Source organism: Misgurnus anguillicaudatus, chromosome 1, assembly GCF_027580225.2.
Source record: "Misgurnus anguillicaudatus chromosome 1, ASM2758022v2, whole genome shotgun sequence".
NCBI lineage: Eukaryota > Metazoa > Chordata > Actinopteri > Cypriniformes > Cobitidae > Misgurnus > Misgurnus anguillicaudatus.
In genome coordinates, this window is record NC_073337.2 from 20,388,742 (window position 1) to 20,400,628 (window position 11,887).

An 11,887-nucleotide genomic window follows, 5' to 3' on the forward strand; every position below is an offset into this window, starting at 1 on the left:
GACTTTAAGTGTTCATTTGTGGCAGAGAATTGTGTGTTGATTGCATAAAATAATATAAATATTTTTTAAATGATAGAGCTAAAGTAAAAAAAAGCATTAGGTTGTGCCCCGCTATCCCCTGCTGCGTGTTATGACTTTTTAGAAGTGAATTTACACAGAAGGCAGTTTTAGGTACAAGACAAATAATTGTGATCTCAAAATGTATCTGAACCTGGGTTTTTTTATTAATTTCCTCTTTAAAAAATCTATTATTTGTGCATCACCAAAAATTATATATATATATATATATATAATATGATTGAAAGTAAATCAATCTCTTAAAATGCAAAAGTTGCATGTAAAGCCAGAATACTGCACTCACTATTGCACTTTTGCACTCATAATTGTCCACTTATGTCCCATTATTCTATCTGACACATAAGATGTTTCGCAGATATTTGATGCACATTTTAAATGAAATAATATTATTTTTTTCTCAGTATTTTTCATTCCTCACTTGACCTCTTTTACCCTAATATTCTTCTGGTTTCTTTCTCCTATTTGAAAATTGACTCCCCCTAAAGGTCAAACTGAGAAGTGCACTCAAAGTAAAGGAGAGCAAGGCAAGGTTGTTACTGCTGATTTTTATTCTTTAGAAAAAAGAATGAACCCCCAAAAAGTAATTTGCATATGAATGTAAAAGTTTATAATAGAAGGTTAAAGTTTCTATTGAATTAAACATAATTATATTCATATTAAAGATTACAGCGAATCAATGGTTATTCTTATTTATTAATACACGGTTAAAAAAATGGTTCCTAGCGTGTAGTCATAATGTAAATTTTTGATTGCATTACGCTGCACTTTGTTCTGAGCTATAGTACTGAAAACAAAGCTTTTTTATACACCCTGTCCGATTTTGACAAGGAATTACCACATGAGCAAGAGCTCATAATTACCCACAAAATCATAGACACTAACTGAAATACATCATGTTTCAGATAAAATATTTCTTTAATCTTAATTAAAGTTTGCATCCTCTATTCCTAAGGTCTCCATATTTGGAGAGTCCACATGTCCTGCTTTGATAAGGCAGCATGTGATTTCCAGATAGGACACTCCTTCACTCCCCACCCCCAGCAGTCTGCAGCTTTTAAAACATTGGGTTGGGACAAAAGTAGGTTGAAACCCAGTCTGAATGATCTCAGATTGTAAAGACGTCTGTGGAAATATGTCTACCGCTTAATTATAAACAGATGGAAATTGCAACTGACAAAGTGCGAGTCATAGAATAGCCGATCCAAGCTGACTAAGCAGAATCCACGAATCAAACCCCCAGACAGAATCTCCTAAAAATCCTAAAGAAAAAAATGGATCATGTGACCCAAAAGTCTAGATGATTTATGAAAAACAAAACACTTTTAGGGATCATGTTACAATTTTTGCCAAATGACACAATGAAAACCAGGAACACTCTGAATACACAGTGGAATGAGAAGCATCAATTGATTTTATGTGAATACCGATCTGATGATTCCTATTTTGTTTCAATTTCTTCTCATTATAGGCATATCTAACAGGCTATTAAATGCAGGAAATTACAGTCTTTCCACTGTTTTTGCTGGCTCACGATCAAGGGAAGCTGTGACAGATGATCAAAATGCTCAGGATTTTTTGAATGATGCTATGAATCTGCTGCTCTGTAATCAGATTTGGGATTTGGGATTAAACTCTAACCTCTGACAGTAAATTGATGAAAAAAGACAAGGAAGAAATATGCGTCAGAATAAAAACAATAAATGGAGGATTAATGGGCCATCAGGTTACGAGAAGAGCAGAGCACTACCATCAGTAACTCAATGTGTCAGCGAAAAGTTAAACAAGAACGTCAATGGCCACACATGGCCACACATACACAACCATGTATTTATAACAATTGGAAAACAAACACACAGGTATAAAATATACCAAATAAATGACTAATTATTGTTAAACGTGTATGAATGCACAAATTAGGGCTTTGCACTTTTCTGAATTGAATTATGAATTCCTTAAAAAACAATTTAAGTTAACAAACATGTTGCAGAATTTTCAATAGGAATCATAATTCAAATGGAAAGACATTGAAAAATCATATTTATTGTCTTTATTATCTTTATGAATTATCTATAAATATGTTAAAAATATGGGTAATTTCCTGAAGTTATCATTGTTTGAAATGCCACCTAAAAAAATTGTTTATAGATCACATTATAGATACTTCAAATTTTAATGTCAATATCAATTTTTATAAAGTTATGTGGTAGACCCTAATCAGGGTTCCTACACCTTAGTTAACTTCAAATTCAAGGACCTTTCAAGGACTTTCCAGGTCCAATACCCTCAAATTCAAGGACTAAATGTGGGGACACATTTCAAGTGAGAGCAAGGTCGCATCGTGTTACCTTTTAAGATACATTGTTACAGTTCCCTTTCGAGGGAACTCGCGCTGCGTCACTGCGGTGATCAAGCGTGCCGCACAATCCCTGAAAAGTGAAGCCAAAACGTCTCGATCGCCCACCAGTGACTGGTCCCAGTATAGGTCATAAACCCCGCCTCCCCATGTTATTCAATGGGACTTGAGACAAACAAAAAAAATATTTTCACTTCAATTATCTTTTTTCCGAAGCTGGTTTCTGTCATTCACTGTAGTTTTTATCACGCTGATGTACATTCAAATATTTGTTTTTTTACTCTTTCCCCGCCAGCGTTTTTAAAAAAAGTTGCCAGACAGCGCCAGCATTTTTCATGATTTTCACAAAAGTTTAATGCCTTCCAGAAAATGTTCTTCTTTAAATATATAAACAAACAATATATCAGATGAAAGAACAGGCCCTTCTGCTTTTAAACATAAAAAACCGTTTCATCCTACCTTCATTAGTTCTCTTGTAATCACCTCTCAAACATGGGTAGGTTTCTTCAAAAACACCCAATTTTGAGCAAAAAGCTGAGATAATTCCATTTTTGCGAAGGACTTTTGATAGAAATAAGATGCAGAGCGATCTTTAAAACATACACGGAGTTCTTTCTCTTTCACGTGAGACGCTACTTCTGGGTTGTATAAGTTGCAGAAGTGGCACCTGGTGGATAATAGCGGTATTGCGGATAGACGGAAATCTCGTAATTGGCGGGGAAGCGTTTTCTCTTAATTGATGAGATATCTCGTCAATGGCGGCAAAAGAGTTAAAATAGGTTTGTGTTTAGTTAGTTATTTAATGATATAAAAACAGTGGTGCCACGTCATGATTGACAGCTGTGATATCGTGTGATATGCACATTCTACGAGACAAGAGCGGGGTTTTGATTTCGTGGCTTCACTTCCTGCTCACTACTGCCCATGACTGGTCCCGAAATCGCTACTGCGCAGACTCAAGACCCAAGATGTCAGCGCCATATCGGGACACTGGCGGCTTCACTTTTCACCAATGGAAGAGAGCGAACAGGCGTCGTCCATCTTTTTTTACAGTCTATGGCGGTGACACTTTGGGGACGCCACCAGGGGTAAGTGCGTCTGAATGTGTATATTAAATTCAACCAATAGTGAGGCTTAACAACAAAGACAGGGTGACGCGGGAGCCAGGAAGTATATCGCTATCTGAAATATTGCCAAAGACGACATTACAGGGACGCAGGAAGTATGGCAAGGGAGACTCTTTTCAGGGAACAAGAGTTACATACGTAACCCGAGACGTTTTCATGTGTCAAACACAACTATGCAAAAAAGCATTTTGGTATGAATCAACATTCGCATACAGAAGATATAAGCATTTAAAACAAACAGTTTAGAACGTGTGCTTTAAAAGTCTAGAATTTTAATGATTTTAACCTACACTATACAGGGAATAATATGGATTTTTTTTCCAGAAAACCTCTTGCATAAAATAGATTTAAGCACTTTCAATGACCTGTATCTATGTATGTATATTTTCAAAAACTTCCCAGGGCCTTGAATTTTTCCCCCCAGATTCACAAACTTTCATGGATTTCAAGGACCCGTGGGAACCCTGCCTAATATCCTGTCATTTCACTGTCTAACAACAGCCTCCATATTGTCCGGCTATGAGTAACCCACTTCTATCCAAAAGAACCTTGAATTTGGTTATGTGACGTATTTGCCCAAATTTAGCCCTTGTTTTAGCCTAGATGTCTGGGCTGTGTTTTGACGGCTATTTGACCTCTTCGAAACGCGAAACTGCTTGCCGAGATGTTATCCAAATAACAGGGAACAAATCAGCATTTTCAATCAAATCCATCTTTCAATGTTTTGTTTTAATACTTCTGTGCTGAATTTTTAGCTTCTTTCCAATTAAACATCCTGTGGGGCGTGGCCAATTACATTTTTTCAATCGAAAGCAGCATATGCATGTGCAAACATACACAATGTTCTGTATTTCGAATCTAGAAGTGAATCATCTCTGTCTGCACATCCGCTTGCGTTCATCTCTTACACATTACTGAACCTCAGTGGAGCATGAATTAATGCTCGATCAAGCCAACAGACAAAGAGTCTGAGAGCACGACGTGCCAAATAGACTCGGGGAAAGTAAAAGGAAAAAAGACAATTAGTGCTGAGTTTCACACAGACCCCAAAAACGCAAGGCATGTACTCCACAACATTACCAGACACTAACTCAAATATATTTAGGTAACTGAATATAAAGGCCGTAACAAAAGCAATTAGGGTTTACGGTAACAGCGTTGGAAATGACCTAAATCTTTTGTTTGCCAAAAAATCTGCCATCATTCTATCCCATGCAAATCTTAAGTTTCTCCTTTTGTAAACCACAGAAGAGATAAAGTCCAATAATGACTTTATTTCAATTATAAGATCAGACTGAAATTGTATTCAGCTGTAAGTCCAAAATCTATGTGTAAAATATCTAATCCTGTACATTTACCCAAGTTTCTTTTGGTTAGTATCTGCATACATGGTCCAGTCTGTGCTCATTCCTAGAAAAGCAGAATAATCGAAACCAACATTCAGCCAAAGCAAAAAAAAGGTAAAGCCAAAAAAAAAAACATGCCACACACGACATTTCCAGGAACTTACACCATGAAGCCTAAGGGAATAATATTACGCACTCAGTCATACACACACACACACACACACACACACACACACAAGTAAAAGTACACACACACACACAAACGGACAGGAAACATGCATGAGCGTGCAGGCATACATCAGGACACTAAAAGGAATTTAAGAGTATTCCAGTGCAGACCAGTTTTCTATGAGAATGAAAGTGCTTCATCAGTTTTTGCCTTCCAGCCATCAAAAAAAAACTTTAATCCTGTGCCATCACAAGTCATGCTGGATGTAATTATGTGACAAAAACTTGTTGAGTAATAAAAAGGAATCGTTAAAATTGCATGCAATGATATAGAAAAACACCTTCTGGAAAATATAACGCTCATAAAAAACATTTCCATGTAATAACCACAAATCAAGTATGTTTTCCAAGTGAGCTAAGATTGTAATGTGTTAAAAATATTTGTTTTGGATAACTACATTACCTTCAACTTGTGTTGAGTAGCTATTTGAATACATTTTATCATGAATGTTAGAATTTCTTCATGTACAAGGTTGCAACACTGTGTTTACAAAGAAGAAACAAGGCCTATTTTTCCTTGCAAAGTATTTTTCATTGCAGTCATATAAAGTACTGTATTAAATATGATATATTTCCTATAGACAGTTTCAGCATTTCCACAACATAAACAAGCGGCTGTCGCGGTCCGCACGTAACTTCCGTTATACTCTGGTAAGAAAAATAACAAACATTTCTTTAAACGTGGTTTATTTATATAACAAGCAAAAAACAACACATAGATTACCTAGGAAACCAAAACATTTGTTATTTTCGATGAGGCATTTGTTCAAGAGTTCTGTTTAGCAACTAGACAGACCATTAAAAAAACGAAAACGGAAGTAAAGTTCGGATCCAGACGTGTATCGCGTCAGCGCACGTGCGTCCGATGAAACAGTCTATATCAATACTTAAATAGCACTATCAATCATTTCTAAAGCATTTATTAAACCTAAAAAAAGTTGTTATCAGGCATGCATACTCATTTCTCTTTTCCTACTCTTTTCCAGCCACACTAGTGTCCACTATCACCGTCAGCTATGATCCACAATAATTGTATAATTAATAATTTAGACATAATACTCGCTTTTAGTCCTTCAATGCTTCATAAAAAATTAAGAAAAAATTAATTAAATATATGATAAAAATACTTAATTACATTTATGTAAAACTACAAATAGTGGAGCAATACAATTTTAAAAAAGAATGATTAAATGTGAAAAAGTGAAAATAGAGTACAATATGATGGTTTTTTTGTTGTCATTTTAAGGTAAATTTTTATACAAGTCAAACCGTACCCTACAGTCACATTCAAATTAATAATTGTTTTATAAAAAACACAACAAATTATTTTGACTATATATTATCAATTATTAAATTAATCTCCTAAAACCTGGATGTCCACATATGTGGACATCAATTTTTTTATGTTTGCACCATAATACTTAAAATTCTGTGTAATTCTGTTGTACACAAACATGGACAAATACACTACTTGTTCTTAGAAAAATATTATGTTCTTAGAAAAATATTTGGTAATTACATTTATTGGTTCTTCCTAACCCCAAAATAGCTCGAAGAAAAAAAAAAGATAAACCAGATCCCGGGTATTAGGAGGTTAAGTTACTTTACTCTTTTATTACTTTTACCTTTTTATGAGACATTTCACTAATGCTATTTGCACTGTCTAACATACTTTTGTTTTTGTTTTTTGTATCTTCTTTAAGAGGAAACTTTAGATCATACATTTGGTACATAAAAACAGTGTTTGTTTATATATAAGCACATTTGGTTGTCTTCTTACCTGGAGGACCTGGATACCAAGCTTTGGACCAGAATGGATCTTCTACAGACTTTGATACCAAGATGGACAACAGGAGAACCAGACCAGACCAGCACAGGGTGATTCACCAGAGCAATGAGTCAATCACGTCCTGCTATAAAAGGAAGAATCCTGCTTGAGTTTCTCAATGTGCACATCAACACACCAGAGGTAAGCGCTTATTCACACACGCTCATGTGCGCGTGGTCGTGAAACATCACAACATATCTTATCTATGACACAGATAATAAGAAATGCTGACGTGATTGACTGTAATATTTCTTCATTTTTTTCAGATGTTGTTGTTATATCGTTTTTTAAACGGACTTAAACTCTTAAACTCAAACTGCTAAATTAATTTCAGTTCTGTTTTCATTTCAGTTTTGTTTTGTTAAAGCATAAGTTTTGATTTACAGTAACTAACAAAAAAATGCATAATTTTAAGAAACTGACCTTTTGTGACTCCTGGATACTCGAATACTGCACACAACCAAGTGTAAAATACAAATGGACTGCATGCAAAACAAAAAACTAATATCACTGCAATGTAAATGACTCTTTTGCAGAAAGATGCACTCATCGCTGATCTTCATCTCCATCTCAATGGCAGCCCTGGTAGGCCTTACTGTCAGCCGACCCACGGCCACATTGGACGTAATACGGATAAAGACTCTAACCACCATCAGCAGAATAAAAAAAATCAAAGATGAGGTACATTTTATAGGAGCAAGCAGCTATACATTAGCAAATGTGTGACCCTGGACTACAAAACCAGTCATAAGTAACGCGGGTATATTTAGATATAGCCAAAAATTCCTTGTGTGGGTCAAAATAAAGTTTTTTATAGCAAAATGAAATAAAGTACAGATCATGTTTCATGAAGACATTTTGGAAATGTCCTAACAAACCATACATCAATGGAAAGCTAAATAATGGACCATTATGACTGGTTTTGTGGTCCAGGGTCACATATAATCTGCATGTATTTTCAGCAAAGTAGTTTAAGTTGAAGTTTAATACATTTGGAGTTTAAGAAGAATTATGCTTTTATGTAAAGTAATGTAATGTAATTTTTTGTATTAATTATGGTTTGTATGTACACTGTAAAATAACTTCGCTGCCTAAAAATTATTTGTTAAATCAACTCAGATTTACAAGTCATGTTAACAAAGATGAGTTGTCACAACTTATAAAATATAGTTGAGAAAAGTCAAATCAATTTTATAAGTTATAACAACTCACCTGTAGTTATAACAACTAATCTCTAGTCAAGATAAATAATAGTAAGTTGTAATGACTTGTAAATCCGAGTTGATTCAACAAAAATTTTAAGGCAGCAAAGTATTTTTTACAGTGCACAGTTCAACATGAGGAAAGTCACAGATTCATTAGTACTTTTTTAGCAACATCAGCAACAGCTAGTGAACATTATTATTGAAATAATAGATTTATACATCATACAACTATTTATACAAATGCGACTATTAAAGTTGTCCAAATGAAGCCCTTAGCAACACATTATTAGTGATAAATAATTTTCTTATATATTTATGATAAGAAATGTACAAATATCTGCGTGAAACATGACCTTTACTTAATATTCAAATTTTTTTTGGCATAAAAAATTGATAATTTTAACCCATAAAATGTATTATTTTTAATTATTGCTACAAATTATTGCTACCCATGCTATTACTGGCTTTGTGGTCCAGGGTCACATTTAAAGTATAAAACAGTTACTCTGTATACTATTCAATTTTAGCATCATTCACAGCCCTCTGCGTAAAACCCAGGCTGAAATTTCATCATCTAATGATGAGATTAGAAGCATCAAAGTCTGGTTTTACAGATTTCACATTGATTTCAATCTTAGTCATGGCCTTACTAAGTCAATATTCACAGAATGTTCTTTACATTATTTAGGATGGTTTCATGCATAAAACAATAACTTGTCAAAAAATGCTTTAGCTGGATTTTCACAAACTGTATCATGTCTTCACAGCACTTCCAGATGTCTCCAGAGATTGATTTTCATGGTCCTGACATTGACACCCCTATTGATGGTCTCACTTCTGTCATGGTTCACCTGAGCTACCTGCAATTAAGGTTGCAGGTGCCCGTAGCCCAGTATATGCGACAGGTCCAAGTGGACTTAGAAACTCTTCTCGGCACATTGGAGGGACTAGCTATCTCACAGAGCTGTCCCCTACCCAAACCCGAGACCCCGGTGCACAAAGCCGACACAGACTTCCCCGTTACCTCCAACTATCTGTACCTTCTAGAGCTCCAGAGGTACCTGGATAAGCTCAGCCGGAACATGGAAAAGCTAAAACAATGCAAAGATGCGGATCCGGTCGGGACGCTTACAATCTTAAATGAGTAAGCCAATTTATGTCTATGCAGTACGCTAAAACTATGCACATGAGGATTGGTTCTCTAAATTATTTTTTAACTTATTAGCATTGATTCGTTTTGTGTAACTTTCCAAATTGTTTTTATACTTCACACTACAGCCTAAAATATTGCCTTAGATACATAACTATTTTTCTAAGCTATATTTATGCCACATGCTGTTTCATATTGCAACAAAAACTATGCACTGAGAAAGTTTGCACTTGTATGTAGCTGTTTTTGTCATGTTATTTTTTCTATTGGACATGAATACTGATGAATTGTGAAGCTTTGAAAATGTTTAAAGCATTTATAATTAATAAATTGTTATGTTTATATCAATAACCCGATTGCCTTTTCTTGTTTATAAAAATATACTTTATACACTAAGTTTTACTCCTGATTTGTAAAAGGCCAATTTCATTTACTAGAATTATATAGGATACATCATATAGATCTGTTTACTACATTTTATAGTAAAACACATAGGCCTGGATTAACAGACATGGCTTACATTAAGCCAGGTGTACCATACCTCTGGTTTATTTTAAGATATGTAAATGCAAGTTATTTTTAGATAAGACACCTAGGCCTCGTCTGTAAAACCGGGCCATAAGGTTTTAGTATGCAGATAAAAGCCACCATACTGTATTTCCTTGCTAATCCATACCATCTAAAATATTTTAATATGTTAAACATATATCATAACGTTAATGTTAATGTGAGGCCATTTGTTATGCTGATGTATTGTGATGCTACTCACCTGTTGGTGAATTAATTGTTGTTAATGAGGTTTCTTCCTCCTGGGCCGAGTTTACAAAAGCTAATTCAATCATTCAGCTCAGTAACGTAAAAGTTAATGACAACTCAACTGTCGCCGTGCTGACAGGAAAGTGCGTATAAAGTAACGTTAATGTTATCAAAAATATTTCAGAAGAGACGCGGTTTTATTGACGTTACAGATGTCCGATAACATTATAATGTCGGCAAGGTAGCATTTACATCTAATACTATATTTTTTGGACTTATATTAATTTGGATATGCTAATTGACACCGGTCAGACTGACTAATCGCTGCGCGTGCACCTTTTACGTTATTAACGACGTGCCGGTGCCACTACAAAACAAAAGACCAGTGGCGTGACATGATCCTATATGATAAAGGTATTTAATATTTTGATTAAATATTTTATATACATATTATCTGACTGCTTTAATGTGGTATTTTTATAATATATAATGTTTCTATTAAGAATATATTTTTGTAAGTTTTTAAACTTTAGCAAGTAGGCCAGTTTCATCATGAAATTTTGAAAGCGTCACTCACGAGGCTTTCACGTGGTGTCCAGCGACACGGATGTTTGTTAATTGTCAAAAATTCGGCGTTCAATCATGTGAGTTCGTCCTTAAGATGTACATTTTATGATATGCAGTTTTTAGGCACACCTGTTAATTATGAGAGCCAACGTGTACACGTTTATGGTCATAAGTGTAGCTCGTTCAAGTGTTTAAATTTATGCATAAAATACAAATGACATCAATAATGACTTCAATGAGTTGAAGGTCAAATACTTTAACTGTTTCTTCAAATATATACATGCTAAACGCCACCTAAAACTAAAGTCTATTAACAGATTTGTATTGTTTTTTAATTAATGTGCATGTAGTTGCTAAGATGTTTGTATTTTTAAAAGCGTGATACGTTTTACTTTAACCCCAATATAAATTTGTTTAATTAAAAGTCCCTGTCTTTCTTTCTTAGGGTGCATATTTTTTCATTTGTTCATCTGTATTTTCTTTTTATTTTATCTTGTTTATTTCTTGCATAATGTCTAGCTTTTATTTTATTTTAAGTTTTCTATTACAACACTTTGGCTACAACATCTTGTTGCTATATAAATAAATAAACTACTTGTAACACAGTCAATAGGCTACTCAATTACTCAAATTACATATTTTAGGTTACAGGAATTCAAACTAAACTTCCTTAATCATGGATACCACGATAGTAGACGCATACTACAAAAGCTTGTAAGCTGGGTCAAAAATAAACACAGGGTTTTCTAGCAGTAGTTTGTATGTCAGTTTTAAACATCTAGTTCAGGGGTCTCCAAGGTGGTGCCCACAGAGTTTGTGAGCGCAAAGCACATTCTTAGTCTCAATTGTAATATTTATTTATTACATATATTTTTTATATTAGCTTGGCTTGGTTTTCGCATGTTAACATTTTATACAATATTAAAACATATCAACAATCAAAAAGTAGCCCTCCAGATTGCTTTATCCATTGTGGTAGCCCTTGTCCACAAAAAGGTTGGAGACCACTGATCTAGTTTGAAACTTTTTTCTCTGGGAAAATAAATCCATCATATTTATATAATAAATTGAGTAAAAATAAGTGAACACAACAAAACCACAAAACATTAAGGCAAGAGTCACCTACTTTTTGAATAAGATCTTCCTTCATTACTGTTTCAAATGAATGACAAGTCTGTGTAATGTTGTACATTTTATACTGTTTATTAACTACAGTATTTGCTGGCCAAGACGATAGCTTTTTAAAATA

At 34.4% G+C, this 11,887-nt stretch overlaps 1 protein-coding gene across 1 annotated transcript; it reads left to right on the plus strand.

Annotated features, from left to right (window-relative positions):
• Nucleotides 1-6,965: 6,965 nt before the first annotated feature.
• Nucleotides 6,966-9,666, plus strand: lepb (leptin b). The gene is made up of 3 exons (XM_055191387.2): nt 6,966-7,101; nt 7,497-7,641; nt 8,933-9,666. Exons 1-3 carry the CDS (start codon nt 7,079-7,081, stop codon nt 9,311-9,313), a joined length of 549 nt encoding a protein of 182 aa, XP_055047362.2. The 5' UTR covers nt 6,966-7,078; the 3' UTR covers nt 9,314-9,666.
• The last annotated feature ends 2,221 nt before the right edge of the window (nt 9,667-11,887 follow it).